We start from the raw sequence: 18,351 nt of genomic DNA on the forward strand, positions 1-18,351 counted from the left end.
CCTCTTATTGCAGTTTATTACCTTTCTATGGTTTCGGTTATGGCATATGCATAGTATTTGAAGTTGTGGGCTTATAGTACCATTGTATTTGTTTTTATTTTGTTTTGTTTGGGTTGACACGATGGGAAAGTGGTCTTTCCTCCTTCCTTCTTCTCCATTTGTTTCCTCCTTGTGCCCAAGACTGTAGAAGACCAGGCATGTCAGCATCAAGAAGAGAAACATCTCATGATGTTAAATAATGTTTGTAGTTTTTATTCATTTCTCAAAGATCTGTGTTTCTGTTTTAATTCTTTTTATCAGTATATTTACAATGGATCAAGTTGGTTCTCGTATAAAGTGTTTTATCAAACATATATAGTATGTATGTCTCATATCCTCTATCTTTGGAAAAAAATAATTAACATACCTTCTTAATCACTTTTAAGACAGTAGCCAATCACCATGTTTCTGATAAATGTGAGTTACTTGTTATATTTGTGCGTCTGCCATTGCCCAACGCCCAGTGTCTGGTGTTGGCCAGTCTACTTTGAATAGTTTTGTATTGTCCATGGAAGAAGTTGCACTGGAAGTGCATATTCAAGATAAAGATGCTGCCTTGCAAGCACAAAAGTTCTGAAAAACATGAAAATCCTTTTACTTTAGTAAACACAGAATCAAGATGAAAAACGTGAAGAATTATGTTGCAAAAAAGTACTTGAACTCATAATCAGGTAGGTGTAACTGATAAGTTTTCCTACATTCAGATTTTACCATCAGTGCAGTCTATTCTCAGACACTCAAACCTCTGTGATACATTTACACATAGTCACACTGCCAAGGATGGTGTATATTTCCATTTAGAAGATGGGGTTTATATAAAGAGACATCCTATTTCCTCTAAGGATCATGATGCACTGCAAATTCAATTATTATATGACGTTTCTGAGACTGCCAATCCAGTGGGACCCAAAAGGGGTGCATAAATTAGGGGGGATATATTTTACGAAATTTCTCACCAAGACTAAATTAATCTTTACTTAACATACATACATTAGTGCACATTGTTTCGTGCCCAGGACATAGAAACTTATGAATTTGACGCCATACTTGAGCCAATCATCAAACACTTGAGAGTACTTGAAACAGATGGAATTAAATTACTGATGTTTAAAAATCCTGTTGGTGACAGTGTTGTGCAAATCACTGGGGAATAATCTTGCATACATGGAATGTTTCAGTTTGTAGAATCCTTCAGTGCTTGAAATTGTTGTCGGATTTGTATCAAAGACAAAAGTGATTTTCAGATTATTTTGTGAACATGAAGACAGTGTTGTTTTGTGAACAAAGATCATGCATTCTAACCATTATAGTACAATACAATCCAAGTGAAAAAGTCAGCAGAGCTTACAAATAGCCCTGCCTGATCGCACAACACTGTGCCTCTCCTGCTCACTAATACCATGCCTACCCTGGGATTAACTTTGAGTCTTAACTTTCATTCATTCATTCATTCATTCATCTTCTGACCCTGCTTTATCCTCGCTAGGGTTGTGGGGGGTGCTGGAGCCTATCCCAACTACCTATGGGCAAAGGTGGGGTACACAATGGACGAGTTGCCTGTTCATCGCAAGGCTGATATATAGAGACCAACAACCAATCACTCTCACATTCACACCTATGGTGGACCAACTGACCTATCTGTACATGTCTTTGGATGGTGGGTGGACGCCAGAGTACCGGAGAGAACCCACACAAACACAAGAAGAACATGCAAACTCCTTGGTTGGAATTGCACCCAGGACCTTCTTGCTGTGTGGCACCCATGCCACCCTGTCTTAACTTTCATGCTTTTCAAAAACTTTTCAAAATGTGTAAAATGCAAAAATTGAGCGAAAGCTACATGCAAAGAACATGCGTCAAATTTGAAAAGAATCTTGTGAATAGTGTACAAGAAATGAGTTGGACAAATTGTCTAAGTTGAAATTTTCACAATTTGTAAAAAAATTAAAAAATTCAAATTTAGTCATCAAACTGTGCACTACTCCTAGTAGTAAAGAGTGTGCTTCATCAAGCTGTGACCTCCAGCTTGCACTGAGATGGTTCACTGCCAAGTGAAGCAGGCTGTGAAGCAGCCATGATGATTAGAGCCTTCAAGTCTGAGGCCATGGTCCTCAGTCAGAAAAGGACGGACTGCCCTCTCCAGGTTGGAAAAGAGTGGCTGCCCCAAGTGGAGGAGTTTAGGTATCTCAGGGTCTCGTTCACGAGTGAGGGAAGGATTCAACATGCATACTTGTGACCTTTCCTCCCTGGCTCTGCTGAACTTCCACCATCTGCTCCCTAATGTATTTCCCTCAATCCACCACCACGTCACTGGATTTGATTTCAGTACACTTGTACTATTTACATGCCGTTTGTATTTTTATACATTTTGTATATTTTTCAAAACTGGAATACATTTTGTTGAATCCCATATCTATAATATAAAAGCCAAGTGGCCTCTGTGCAATGGTGGAACATGTCAGCGCCGGGCCGGGGGCGGCGCACAGGACCGGGCCCTTTAAACCCAATAAAGCTTGTAATTGCATCACTTAACAACATACACATGCCCACAACAGCAGGTCTTACAGGCACTACTACATTTTTGACACACAGCTCAAAGAATTTGATAGCAAGGGTTCAGAACCACGGACAGCAACCACGTCATTTTGACATCAATCAAATGGACAAGAACGCCACATCGATCTGACACCCACTTTAACGGAACACTTCAACTACTGAGAACACAGTAGGATACTGGATCAATAGCTAGAACGTTTTGTAAAATTGGCATGGCGGCCCAGAAGTTCACGTATAATCACAAATTCAACCAGAAAAGCACTCGGAGAGTGTAGACCTCCACCAAGGCAGATCAGTGGGCCCCTGTGCCCCCCCACCCCCGATCACCACCAAAATTTCATCATTTGTTCAACTGACTGCTGCAGTTTGGCATACTTATGTATTTTGGTCTATTATTATGTATTTTTGGTAAAATTATTTTATGTGATTTCTATTGCTTTCTTTTTCATGTGAAACACGTGGGGTGGCGCCCTAGCGCCTTCTTTTGATGAGCCACCACTGCTGACCATGCACATACCTCCACATTTATGCATTTATTTATTCATTCATTCATTCGCTCTCCAGAGACCTGAACACAAACAATAAATTTTAACAAAGCAAGAAATGGTGAAAGTGGTCTTCATTAATTATACTAGCGCACTGACCCATGGGAATCCACAGGTTCTAGCTGAGCTAAACTTACTGGTGTAATACACATATTAAGAAAAAATATAATGGCCCTCATTTTGTTTTGTATTGAAATCAAAAGTAACAGATAAGAATGCATTCATAGTTGCCTTATAAATTTGTTTGAAAGGGCTTTACATCATTACTGTATGACTTGATCACATTCACATTACTGGATGACTTCACTAAGCTGACTGGTGTAACACACAGGTTAGGAAGAAATAGAATGGCCCTCATTTTGTTTGGTATTGACACTGACGTGGACCATAGACTTTTACACAAGAGTGCACATGATGGTTTGTGAATTTGACTTCTCCCGGTAGCATGTGAAGGCAGCATAGGACTTTTCCACAGGACTGAAGATTGAGGAGGCAAACGTCAACGGGTCGGGTCTAACCAGGGACCAGCGGAGTGGAACCGGGCCACAGTAAGAACCAGACTGATCTTGTTAGTGTGTGATCACAGCTGGACCCAGCTCTCCTGTTGTGTCCTGGCAGTTCTGTTGATCTGGATCCAGCCCCCCCACGCCCCATTGGCTGCTGTGAATGGACTCGTCCACAGGCCGCCTGTAAACCCATTGTAATTTTAAAATCGGACCAATGGTCCTGTATCTTACCGGCAAAATTCAAAGCTTTGGGAAATGTATCCAGATGCCATTTATTCTCACCCAGTTCTGTGTATTTATTCTATTACAGAAACAGCCCATGTTTTGCTCATATTCCAATCACATCTGTAAAAAATTCAAATTCACACTTGATATCATTGATACTGATTTATTGGATCAATCCACTTCCTATCTCTTATAATGGGAACATTTTTCAAAGTCGCACCAAATCCAGAATCAGATCCGGATCGAAATAATTTCAATCCCTTGTGTTGACATCATCATACAGAAGCTGTAGACCAAGTCTGAAGTCAATCAGAACTGGAGTTTTGGAGAAAAAGAAGATTGAAATATTTTCCCCATAAGAGCCCATGTTAAGTTTTCCATCAGTTCCAGATCCAGAAGAAGATCCTGATCAGCATGTGGACATTATGTTTGGGTCATCTCCCCATCAGGGCTGGACTGGAGACATTTACACTGGATATCATTTATATTTACTGAGTTATTGCATCCATCCACTTCCTATCTCTGACAATGGGGACATTTTTCAAAGTGGCACCAAATCCAGAATCAGATCCGGATCCAAATAATTTCACTAACTTTTGTTGATATCATCATAAAGAAGCTGTATACCAAGTTTGAAGTCAATCGGAATTGTAGTTTTGGAGAAGAAGACAATTGAAATTTTTGTAACGAGGACAGACGAGGACAGACGAGGACAGATGACGACAGACGGACGCCGCATGACGACAACAGCTTATGGTCTGTCGGCCAGTAAGCTAAAAAGTAATAACTCCAAAAGTATTGGTTGTATCAATAAGCAGTTTTGGCCTCTCTGATCCTTGATCCAAAATACATTAGTACTCCAAAAGGCACAGGCTAGCTCTGTCCAGGTTTTCAGTTATAAAGCAGATACACACGAACACACACACACACATGCACACGCACACACACACACATACACACACACACACACAGAGGTCACTTGTCTTTTATAATATAGATATCTTCACTTTGGAATCTATGAATGTCTAAATGAGCATGTGACACCACTGTAAAATAGAGAAATGGCACCTGATCTTTTTAAAGCATAGCAGTTCAAAACGTACTGTTTTACAGAAACACAATAACAGTAGCAGTACTAATAATATTAATAAGTGATGAATTCAATTGATAAATGAAGTGAAAATATTTGGTGGTGTGCTGTTTTTTGTGTGTTGCTGTTTTTTGTGTGGTGTGTTGTTTTTTTTGTGTTGCTGTTTTTTGTGTGTTGCTGTTTTTTGTGTGGTGTGTTGTTTTTTTGTGTTGCTGTTTTTTGTGTGTTGCGGTTTTTTGTGTGGTGTGCTGTTTTTTGTGTGTTGCTGTTTTTTGTGTGTTGTTGTTTTTGTGTGGTGTGTTGTTTTTTTTGTGTTGCTGTTTTTTGTGTGTTGCTGTTTTTTGTGTGGTGTGCTGTTTTTTTCCCTGTAGGTGTGTGTGAGGAGGCGTGGCTGACATGCAACACCTGCCTCCAGTTGTCCTCATCCACTGCTGAGTCTTTCAGTGAGGTCTGTCCACTCCACCTTCCCCTGATGATTCTGTTGTGTGCAGACATCTTGCCTCTCACCAGGGTGATCTTCAGCCTGTGTTTTTCACACTGTCTCTGAGTAACTCCACCTGTGTTCAGCCTGACTTTGCTACAGCCTCAAGATCTCCTCGCTTCTGCCATCTCATCACTGCCATTACCTTTTGCTTTTTCCATAGGCAATAAATCTACCCCTGAATTCTATTTCAAGCCTCTGCTTTTGGGCCCAATTTCAAAATGTCACAGGCTCCAGCCTTAACAAATGGGGTTTACGTTATAAATCTGTGTATGTGTTTGGTGTTAAAACTCTATTTACACTGAGGTAAATTTGATCCCTACTGGTTGAAATTCTTTCTATGGTTGTAAAAGTTAGAAACAAAGTCCTCCAGATCTACAATATTTGTAGAATGGACAGTTTTAATGAAAAAACAAGTGTTCAGAGAACGCAAACCTCCACCAAGCACCCCGAACAGTGTGCATGTGTGGACCGACTATTTCTTTTTAAACTCAAGAGTTTCCAGGTTGTTCCATTCAGCAGAAAAAGTTGAAGCTTGGTACCAGTCATGTGTCTGTCCAATTAGATTCAATTCCAATCAATATTAGTTGAGTTCTAATTTTAAATGTGTGGTAAATGGGATTTTCAGTGTTAAATGTAAATGTCCACAGAGTCCACATTCCACAGTGGATGTGGACAATTTAGTTCCAGATACAAGATATTGTTCTAAGCTACAGGTGGATCCAATTGGAGGCTAATCAGAGTCATTTTGAATTTTTTATGAATTTTGGAAAATGTCTCAATGATGACAGATGGAAAATTGTAGCTGTTGTGACCTTGCTGTGACCTTGAACTTTGTCCTACTGGGACCAAAATGGAATGGGTTGGTCCCAGGGCCTAGGCCTATCTGTGGGGAAGATTTGGGAAAGATGGGTGGAAGAGTTTTCCCGTAAAGTTGCTAACAAACAAACAAACAAACAAACAAACAAACAAAAACAAACACACAAAGCAGAGTGAATCACAATACCTCCTTGCAGAGGTAACAAAAATCTTCACTGTTAGGTTTCATGTCTTCAGTAAAATAAGACATAGTATTGTGTATGACCGGATGTTTTTTCTTCATAAATGACATGTAAAACTATTAAAAAATACACTCTGCCTGCTTTCTGAAACATTATTGAAGGGTGAAATGCCTATTTCTTACTCTCAGATAGGATATTTCTACATTGTGAATAGACCTATATGTGAATATTTGATACAGACACTTCAACAAACTGTGAAGATATAGGAAAACCAACAGTATGTACAGGTTAAGGGATAAAAACATGCTACAGAGGAAAACACACAGGTTTGACTGTTGTGGTTTTTTTCCACAGCTTGTTGCTGGCCAAAAAAACCTCTTTGGAGCTATACATTCAGTCTACTAAATGAAGATAAGTGGCTGGCATTAATCAACTTCTCCTCTCTTCCGCCTATTTCAACCTAATCTGATTTGGTCATTCACTGCTGATGTTCTTTCCACTATCAACAGATTCTAATGAAGAATGATCTCTGCAGCTTAATTGAATCTCAATGCAACACCCCAGATATAAAAAGAAAAACAGACAAACAATAGACCTTTGCCACACCTATCGTAGGATACATTAACACTGCTATCAATATGTCAGACACATTTCAGCTGCACCCTTTGAGGAAAAGCCCAAAACATGAAGCAATATGTAAGTTATTAGATGTACTCCATTTAAACGAGTAAATGAACAGACAGAGTGTGGGTAATGTGGTGATAGATGAACTGATGAACTTCTGCCTATTGTTTCTATTTTGTAACAGGTCCTTAACTGAAACTGGTGTTTAAAGACAAGGAAGCATCTTGATGTTGAATGATGATGGTGGTTATAGCTTTAAGATTAAATATTGTTTGACCTAAGACATCCAAACAACATGAAGTGGTCTTTATTGTCATTAAAATCTTGTTAAACATTTGACATTCTTCCAGTTTTCCAACAAACTACATCTGCAGCTCAGGCTTCAGGGAATTCTTTTTCTCTGTTCTTGTTCAATTTTAGTTCTACTTTTGAAAATTTTCTTTCTCTCTCTCTCTCTCTCTCTCTCTCTCTCTCTATATATATATATATATATATATATATATATATAAGTAATCTTTCCATCTTAAACACATTGGTCTACCATGTTAATAGTGATGTTTTCAGAGGAAATCCTTCCACATTTGGAGGAAAAAATGAGATGAGATGGGGTGGAGCGTACCTCTGTGGTGTGTGACATGTACATTGTTGTCTGTTGATGCTGCACAGAAGAGCTGGAGGTGACAAAGCAACTTTAAACCTGAGGATTTACGTCTTTAGTCTTCATGGTAAGACCTTTTTTTTTTTCTTTCTTTTTTTACATGTAGCTTAAACTTTATGTTAACAATAAATTTGGACAGAGGTTAAATGTAGCAATGTAGACATACTCAGTAGAAGAACATGAAATGTAGGGCTTTTATTTTACGTCTGGTATTTTTAAAAGATGTGTTGGTAGTTCTTGTGGCAAACCCTGTTGAAATGTTTTTAGTACGAGGTTTATTTGCATTTTATTCCATGAACAATAAGATTAAGAGCTAATTCAGATTATTACAGTTCTAAATGTGAATTTATGTAGAAATTTCAACATGAAATGTACAAATTTCACTACATTTAAAAATGATAATTATTAGATTATTAGTGTCAATCTTGATGAGTTACATTGTTAATTTTCCAAATTATTCAGATTCAGAGTATTTTACTAATTCCAGAGAAAAATGTGTGTGTGTGTATATATATATATATATATATATATATACACACACACACACACACACACACATATATATATATATATATATATATATGTGTATATATATATATATATATATATATATATATATATATATATATATATATATATTATACTGTGTGTGTAAGATACATGAACAAGTATGCAAAAATGTTGGTGTGTGTAATTATATTTATGCAGATGTGAGGAAATAATATGGCTATTATTTGACCTCTAGAGACTATTTTCTATGATGATGGAGGGCTGAAAAGTGACAAAATGTCCTTGAATGAAGAATAACAAAAGTTATATAAAGGAGAAGCAGAGCTGACAGTGTGCTGCAAAGGCCAAGCTGGGTTTGACTAATGAACTCTGTAGGCTCCACTGTACATGTCACCTTCAGCAACACTCAGCATTGTTGACTGTGAACTTCTACTGATATAAATGCATCATTAATCAGGCTTTTCCACTTCAAAGGATGATATTTTTTTTAATATTATATATAAATGTTTATTTTCATATGTCTCCCCATAGAAGTTTGATTCTTTTGGATCTAAATTTGATTATTCAACCCACTGAGTGACACTATTATAATTTGTTTGTTTGACAAGGCTAATCCACTTATTTACTCATAAACTGCTGTGCTTATTATATCATAATAATTTCCTCTTTCCTTGCAGGAATAGATGACTGTCAGCTAATAAACAGGCAACCAGAACCATTTTTGCTTTTCTAAACTTGGCACAAGTCCAAAATGTCAAACCCTGACCTGAAGACTCTTGAAGACATCATCAGTTTCCTAAATCACTGTAGTCCTGTGTCTCCCACTAACTGCAGCATTGGGCTGGAAATCGCTGATGACGGAGCCCCCTGGCTGGGCGTACTCATCTCGGTGGTGTATTTTCTTGTGGCTACTACAGGAGTTCTGGGGAACCTGTTAGTGATGTTTCTGCTCTATTCTACTCACACCATCACCACAGGCACCATCAATTTCTATGTGTTCAACTTAGCTCTGGCTGACCTCATGCTATCCCTGGCCTTGCCGTTTTGGGCCATAGACATTGCGATGGACTACAGCTGGCCTTTTGGTGTGGTAGCATGCAAAGCTGTGTCATTGCTCACTGGTCTTAACGTTTTTGCAAGCTGCTTTTTCTTGACAGCTATGAGTTTAACCAGGTATTGCTTTGTGACAACAGCTTTAAAACCCAATGCTTCCTTGTGCAATAGATCTTGCACTTTTCCCATTACCACAGCTTTTATCTGGACCGGAGCACTCGTAGCAGCAGTGCCACGAGCTGTGTTTGCGGACCTGAAATATGTGAGCGATGCCAACGACACAGTATGCCTGCTGCTTTTCCCAGATGGCACAGCCTGGCTGGGAATAAACCAGCTCCTGCGAGTGCTGCTGGGGTTTCTGCTTCCATGCACCACCATTATCCTCTCCTATTTGCTTTTGCTGCGATTCCTCTGTCGGCACAAACTGAAAGGCAGCCGCTCTCTGCGAAAGGCAGACATATCAAAGTCTGTGGCAGTGGTGGTGCTTTCATTCTGCGCCTGCTGGTTCCCGTACAATGTCATCACTTTTTGGAGCATCCTCATCAACCTTAACATCGTTGATATGAGTCGTTCTTACTACTTAGCTCAAAAATACTTTTTCCCTCTGGCCAACTGCTTGGCTTTTGCCAGCAGCTGCTTCAACCCTGTTATCTACTGCCTGATTCGAAAAGAATACCGTGTTGCTCTTCATAATATGTTCTTAAAATTGAACATAGCTATTATGTCCAAGATTCCTTATGGTATTAATTATACTGAGCCCTCAGGACAAGATGTGCCCCTGGCCATTCCATTAAACAACATGTACAGCCAGAGGAGCCACAGTGATGGACGAGGATACATACCACTGTCAGCACTTCCAACAATCATGTCCAACCTGTAAAGTCACCAAAGATGATCCAATGTGCTTTGTGTAAGATGGTTAGTTTTTGTGCTTTAGAAAACTGACTTATTTCCTGAAGGATGTACCACATGCATCCTTCAGATGCTGCTTTTGTGGGTCTGAATCTTGAATTCAAACTTTTGTGGATTGGGGCCAAAACTGTCATGATGCAATGAGGCCATAAATTGTACAGCCCTGCCTCCAAACGTTGTAATGATGTGTACTAAGCTGCATAAGCTGCATAACTGTACTGGCTACTGCATGATATATATTATCGCACCATGTAGTGCTTTATACTGTATGTGGAAAAAAACAAACAAACAAGCAAAACAAAACAAAACAAAACAAAAAATATATATATATAATTTTTTTTCCCAAAAGAACTTTTGAAATGAACACTTTTTTTTTTGTTGCTCATTTGAGGTGGATTTTACCTTTTCCTCAAAAGACGGAAAGCACACAGAGGAAGCCAAAAACATCTCCATCACTTATTTTTAAGACACTTGCAATTGTGTGTATTAGTTTACATCCTCTCATCTTTACCTGATGTTAGCTGCTTATTAACTCTACATGCATGCTAATTTTGCCACAAATAGTTTCTATGAAAATATAGTCCTACAGTAGATATTCTATGTACTTAGAGCTGGAGTCACATGTCACCTCTGTAGCATATAATGATTTTTGCCCAAATTTCCCCAGCTAGATATCAATATTTAATGTGTAAATGGAGAACAATGACCCAAACTCTAGTCGCACATGGGAGAAATTAACTAATCATGCAAATTGCTACACAACATTAAACAAAAGAAAAACAGGATGACTGTAATACATTTTGAGGTATAGTATGTGAAGCGTATGCATCAGGATATCTTTGGCAGACTGCAAAATTGGAGTTTTTCTTTCTTTATATTCAGTGCGGCAGCAGTAGGACATTTGGAATATAGCGTTAGACTAGCCATTCCAACTATGGTTCTACCTCGTTCTTACAGTTGTCATATTCATGTCAGTTTATGCAAATTTGCCATACCAAGTTAAAGTTCTGTTAATTATTAAAGGAAACATGAATAATGATAAATAATTGTTATGTTTTAGTTTTAATAGTGTGTGTTAACTAGCTTTCTGTCAGATTATTGGCCTTGTTAATCAATGCAACTCTTTGAAAAGGAAATGAACAATCCATTTGTCAAAATGTGCTCTATTTAACGGTTGAGATGCTGAAATGTTGATGTTTGATAGGTGACTTGTGGGGGTGTCTCCAGCATTCCAGAGAGTACTGCTCACCCGTGAACAATTTTGACAGCTAATTTTATTTACCTTTTTTAATGTCTCAAACTTGGCTGGTTGATTAATAACACATTATTCTGTGGTGTGACTAACTCCGAACACATTTACGTTTTTACACTGACATGTTCTTAACATGTCCACCCAGACTACTTGTTACTTCCTGTTTCTTCACATAAATAAAATAACATACTCTATGTACAATAGATTAGTATGTAAATTACAAACAGATACTGTGTTATTGCAGCAGCTTTGGTCAAATATGTGACGTGGCTCTGGATTGTGATTGTGTTTACTTTCAGTTGACCAGATGTTTTAACCATTCCTCTAAGGTAATAAACATTTAACATGCAACATCCTGATTTTATTGTGCTTTTACTAGATGTGGGACTTAATAAAATAAGGCCTGGGTCAATGACATGACGCCTACTTTTTCTGTCCAGCTGAATTTTTTCAGTGGGAAAACCCCCCAAAATTCTATATATAAAAAGATAACATGTATGTCTTACACCTTCACCATATACAGACCCACTGTAACTTCTCCAAGCATTCTAGTTATTGGTCATTTTTCTGCTATCTGAAGTGTCAAAACATCATGTGGGGCGACCGCCTTGACTTTTATTTGGACAACTGGTTTAAAATCACTTTAAATCAATTTAAATATGTCCCTTGCACTATTTGGCACAATTTCTAACATAACGTCTAAAATTATGAAGCATTTGCACATATATATCCATCATAATATATAAATGAATGTTGTCCAAATAAGTTTGTTTTATGAAATATCATCCGGGGCGACTATAAAGCAAACACAGTTTTGGGATTTTTATTTTGAAACCGCCTCAAGGACAGGATATTGCATCAGCCAGACACATGTGAAGGACCCAGCGAAACATCTGGAAGGTTAGTAAGTCTCTCTCATATTTGCAAATCTATTTTTTAACTGCTGTAATCTACTAGCCTTTGCATATCATGTGGGGTGACCGCCCCAAAACTGTGAAATATAAGTTTTATCTGCAAATCTATATTTTGATAATAAATTTGACAGTGACATGTCAGAAGAAATAGCTAGCTTGGTTTCTATAGCTAACTGCCTCTAATATTTGATCGAATTTGAAAACATCATCTGGGGGTGACCGCTGCTGTCGAGTATTTTACATGATGGATATAAAGCTCTAGAAAAACTTAAGAGACCACTACAATTTCCTGTGAAATCAGCATGTGTGCATGTATGACAGCCATTCAATTCCTGCGTCTGTTGAATTCCAACACACAGCTTCGCCATCATCAGTACATACAAACCAAGTTGCCCACCTGTTATTTCAACCAGCCCACCCCAATATGACCAGCTAGAACCGGCCCTGAAGGCAAGTAAATGACAGTATCAACTAACAGAGGGAGGAGCTATTTCCTTGCATGACATCGTGCAGGGAAAATCTGATTCACCTCTTAAAGGACACATTTTTTAAAAGGTGGCGCAAACAAAAAAGGGAGATGATTGACATTTCACACTTCTGGGGGATCGGCTAGGATGACACATATTACTACTAGGAAACATTTATAAAGTGAATTTTTCATGCCATGGGACCTTTAAAAAGGTAGTAGATCCATATCTGTCATTTTTAACTGTCACCATCTCACTTAGTCTATACAATCATTTATGCTTATTGGTGGAAAAAAGAAATTACCTTGTGTGAGAAGACATCAATCCCTCCAAAAATAATGAAGCCATACCTTTGAAAAAAAACAAAAATTAGTGTAAATCACTAAATGTGTATACTTATTTGAATTTATATGCTGATGCAAAACAAGGGTGTTAAAAATGTCACAGGAAATCTGTAAACATTTGATTTATAATTTATAGTGTATCATCCTGTATTTAATATTGTATATCTGGATAGCATGTAAACATCACATGCAAGGCATTCCTGACAAGTTTATGATTTGTGGTGATATGAGTCAAGTGCAGAGGACCCTGAACAGAACATGTCCTTCTTGCAGCACACCCAGTCCTTGTCATTGGTGAGAGTACTCCAACAGGGTCAACACGATACATGGATGAAGACACTCTTCCACTGGACATGGTGGCCCATGGCCCACAGGATTCCTTTCATCATTTGGTGTCCTACATGTGGTGTCCTGGCTTTCACTGACCTCACCAAATTGTCCAGTTGGTCATCAGGTTACTGTAGAACTGCTTTATGTAAAGGCCGTTATCATGCATGTGCCGTTTCACTGTCCTCTCAGATACACCCAGAAATTTTGCAATGCATGGCACTGGTAGGGACATTTCTATCATGCTTTCTAGTTGCTGAGGAGACACACCGTATTTTGGCCGTCCCATTTCTCCTTGCAACACAGGCACCTGACTGGGGGTCAGATGAGAGTTGTCCTCCACACTGACAAGCATTGTCAGCTCAGTCAAAGCACTGATGACATCCTGTGGTATCTCAGCCTGGCTAGACAGTGACCTACACAGAACCATCTCCTGGTTGGCTACAAACCGTACATAGTCCACATCAAGAGGCAGTCTTTGTGTGACCTGGGAAACTTTAGTCAGTAGTCTGTGAAGAAAGTGCCATTTCAGTCATAAACAACATACATTATTGCACTGGACTGGTTCAGTGATTTAAGTTACACACACACAAACACAAACCAGCCTAACTCTTAACTCTGTGAAAAGGTGACACTAATAAGAGGCTTTGTAAGGTGTTTGCATTCTAATTCACGCAATTTCACTGCACAAAATCACATAAAACCCTCGTATATTCCATCATATAATTAAGGACTTTAACCACATATTTCTGGAGGGACTGTACTGTGTGACTGTGGCGTTGGCTAGGCTACCTAATGCTAATGTTAGTCCTATACTTCATTTGCAGCTTGGACAAATTCACCACCTAAAGACGTCACAAAAACTTAATGCAGTCAGAAAACAACCCTTCAGTATAATATTTAAGCTTCAATGTTCAAGGTGACTTTATTTGCACCCATGGGTAGATTTGTTTGCTCACTGCCGGTCGTTGCGTGCTCATGCGCCCAACACAAATCCTTCGAAAGAATTCCAGTGAAGATAATGCAAGCACATCCATCACATACATAAGACATTCTAAACACAGTACACGTGGTCAAGTGATGGAACTTTTTCAATGGATTTGGTTGTGGGAGGGGGACAGGAAGAGAAGAAGAATGTTGTGAGGCAGATGGAGGTGGGGGGGGGTTAAATGCTTGTATGTGGTGAGTCCTTGAAAGTCTGTTTGTGTCTGAAAAATAAGAGACTCAGACTTCTGTCCTTTATCAGTTCATTCAGTCCTGAGTCTTGACCTTGGAAGGATGTTTTGGCTGTGAAGGAACAGATTAGACCAGAGTGGCTCCAACTGCTTTACCGGCTCCCAGGAGAAACAGAATTAAACGGGGAAAAATGATTTGATTTCTGCTTAATTTAGTTATAACTTAATATAGTCAACATATTTAGTATTAGTTAGCATTTCTTACCTGTGTGCTGGCTCCTGCAGGTGGACCAGACGCCATGATTGCAATTTGCATGCAGTCAGTACGCTGTGTTCAATGGTATTATGTGGAAATCGGAAATATCAGGTAATTAATGAATGGCTGTTTACCTGCACAATCTGGCATAATTTATTGTTCTTATACTGCAAATGGTGCTCAGTACTGTCTGAAACAGCTTTTTAAATGGAAGTTTGTCACTGGTATCAGTTTTTTCACTACCAGTTACATGAATATAGTGTATATAAAGGGTTGAGTCTGAATTGTTTTAGTTCCTACGTTCCCTGAAAGTAATATGATCGGGAAGCCTTTTTGTTATACTGTCACTCATGATTCCACGCCCCTTTCAGTTGAGGCCACGCCCTTCACACCACATCAGGGCCAAAACTTGAACAAGCGAAAAAAAGAGATCTGAAACTGAAAGAAAGATTTGAAAGTGAAAAAAAAAAAGATCTGAAAGTGAAAAAATAAGACTTGAAACTGTAAAAAATGAGATCTGACTCTGAAAAGATAAAACATGCTACTGAAAAAAAAAACCCTTAAATATTAAAATATATGAAAGTGAAAAATGAAAATAAATAATTTATTCAAAAGAATTACCAAAGTGAATCAAAATTATATTTAACCTGAAAAAACTTTTCATACACTTATTTTTAATGGGAATACATTGTTTATTTTTCAAAATTCAAGATCAAAGCTTAAATTTCCAGTTTCAATTTTATTTTTTCATACACAAAACTTATGGTCCCGAATCAGCTCCATAAGAACAAACATTCAACAACAAGTTACCGGTAAGTTACAGTAACTACAAGTTCTGTTAGTTTGTTTACTGCGTGTTGAAGGTTCAAGGGGTAATATGTTAGTCTGAGCAGATGAGAGTTTGACCAAGTTACCATCTAACATCTATGCAGTTGTTCAGCTAATGTAGTGTTAGCTACTTGCTATTGCTCAAGTAATGCTCATGGACACTTTACTGTCAGAATAGATGAGTTTACATGTTTACTAACAACAGTGATGTGCACGCAACTCGGAGGCAAAAACACGAGTACCAGCTCCAGCTGGCTCACATCAGCCGTACACCTGCAGGCTCTGCACCGGAACTGCTGAACGAGCCCAGATGTTAGCTCTGAAACGGTCCATTAACTGTCTGTGTCCAAAAGCCCCTCCCATCTTCTCTTTCACAGCCACATAAAACAACCAAGCACCTTATGTAGTTGGACTACACCCACTTTCCAAACCACCGTAGAACACTTAAATCACTGTGTCACTATATCACTGCTACACTTTTTTTTTTTTTTTTTAATTTTTTTATCAATACCCTGAAATGTGAATACAATCAGAAGTCTTTATGCACAGTACTGTACAGGATGCACTTTTAGAGTAGTTTGTTTAGCAACTGTCTCTTAGAGTGTATATACTAACCTTTTTGTCAACCTGGTACTAACCCACTTTTGTGTTGTGTGTTGTACGTAAGCTGCTGAATACTTGAATTTCCCCCGGGATCAATAAAGTATCTATCTATCTATCTATCTATCTATCTATCTATCTATCTATCTATCTATCTATCTATCTATCTATCTATCTATCTATCTATCTATCTATCTATCTATCTATCTATCTATCTATCTATCATGTGACTGGACCTCATGTGGAAGGCTGTCCCATAGTTACAGCAGACTGGCAGGTGGGGGGTTTGTCTCCAGCTGAACTCAGCGCTGTCGCCCGCCGTAGCTCCGCCCACTTCCATCTGCCTCACCCAGCTGAGGAAACTAAAGGGAGCAGGTAGATCCACAGTCACACTGTCTGTAGGTGATAGTCCAGGGGAAGTCCTCCTGTAGGTTTAAAGGGGTCTGCATCTTCGTACCACATGATGACAATTCTTTTTTCCCACACCGCTAAGCACAACAGACACACAGGCTAACTATACTGAAAAGCTAGGCTAACCGCAGTAATGACTGTAAACAGTGGTCAGCAGAACAGAACCACTGCTGACACCAGTGGAACCCAGTGGTCTGTATGCAGAACTGATACTGGTGAAAGAGAAGGAATAAACGGCACACAGGAGTTCAGCAGGTCCATCCTTTAACACGCTACGAACTCGGCGTGACTTCCTCCTCCAAGACTTAATGTATGCATATGTCACATGAAACTCATCCATAGCGACCTAACTTCATGCTAATGTTATCAATTATAAAATTCTGTGTTAAACCATGGCTGTTCTCAGCTTCCGTATTTTTCCTCCTCTTTATTTCTTTTATTCCCTGTGTCTCCAGACAGTTTAGGTCATTTTGACATGTTTACAACATCCTCTGGAGTCACATCAATAAATTTGCCCCTCCCCCCACAGAGAGCGAGCAGGTACCAATCAGCCGGAGGAGGAGAAGGAGGAGGATTTGTGGTTGGCATTTCGTGTCAGGTAACGTTCATTTCTGCTGTGTTCTTGTGTAAAATCATCTCTTAAATTCCATCTGGTTTTGGCTAACGTTCCTTCTTAGTAAAGCTCTTAAAGTCATCACCTGTCATTTAGTTCTATGTTTCAGAACTGAAACGTTTGTGTCTTCAGTTGTGTGATTGTGAACCTTGTGCTCTACATGATTTGTAAACTAGCTTAAACTGAGGCTAACCTAGTTTTCCAGATCAGGGGCTCCTCTAGCACACAGCTGTTGGATCTGTGTTGGATCCAGTATTTGATGTGAACTCTCCTTAAATCTCCACAGTACCAGTAGATCATCCACTCACTTGGGTCAGTACTAAGGGTTCAACTCCAGTAAATCAGTAGTGAACTGTGAGCACTACTGCTGGGCCTTTACCGCCCAAATCACCACCAACAAACTCCGTCTGCACTGACACAAAACCTCCAAAACAATAGTATGTTGAATGAAAGCACTCACCAGCTGGAATCCTCTAATGAACCAGGACCAGGATGGACACAACTCTGGGTCTGTTGGATGCTTTCAGCCTTTGCATTGGGGATTTTCCCGCCGTTGAACTCAGGTTCATGTAAATGTCAGGATAGGTGATTTCTGTCCCAGATCAGTGTTGATAGAACACTTGTTGTTTGGTAGCTTGTATGGATCCATGTCCAGTCCAGTTGTCTTTAATTTCATGTTATATTCCACAGTTTTCCTGGTCTGGCTGTAGTTACTGCTATACTCCGCCATGTTGAGCTGGTTTGTTTTTGCCGCTCAGTCTGACTGAGAGGGGCGTGGCCTAGGGGGGAAGTGACGTATGTGCATTCACTCTATATCTGTATTCACCCATCAGAACATCATACTGCTCTTTAAAACTATGCACTGTAAGCCTGGACTTTGTATTTACTAAAATGCTTTAAACACAGTGTACTTAAATGTACTTTGTTACATTAGTATAAAATATTAAGTATATTCTACTAATTT

General features: G+C 38.9%; 1 protein-coding gene across 1 annotated transcript; it reads left to right on the top strand.

Annotated features, from left to right (window-relative positions):
- The first annotated feature begins 8,986 nt into the window (after positions 1–8,986).
- LOC115428772 (relaxin-3 receptor 1-like) lies at positions 8,987–10,168 on the top strand. Its single transcript, XM_030147987.1, has one exon. It carries the CDS (start codon positions 8,987–8,989, stop codon positions 10,166–10,168), a length of 1,182 nt encoding a protein of 393 aa, XP_030003847.1.
- Positions 10,169–18,351: the final 8,183 nt, after the last annotated feature.

This window comes from Sphaeramia orbicularis, chromosome 11, assembly GCF_902148855.1.
Source record: "Sphaeramia orbicularis chromosome 11, fSphaOr1.1, whole genome shotgun sequence".
Classification (NCBI taxonomy): domain Eukaryota; kingdom Metazoa; phylum Chordata; class Actinopteri; order Kurtiformes; family Apogonidae; genus Sphaeramia; species Sphaeramia orbicularis.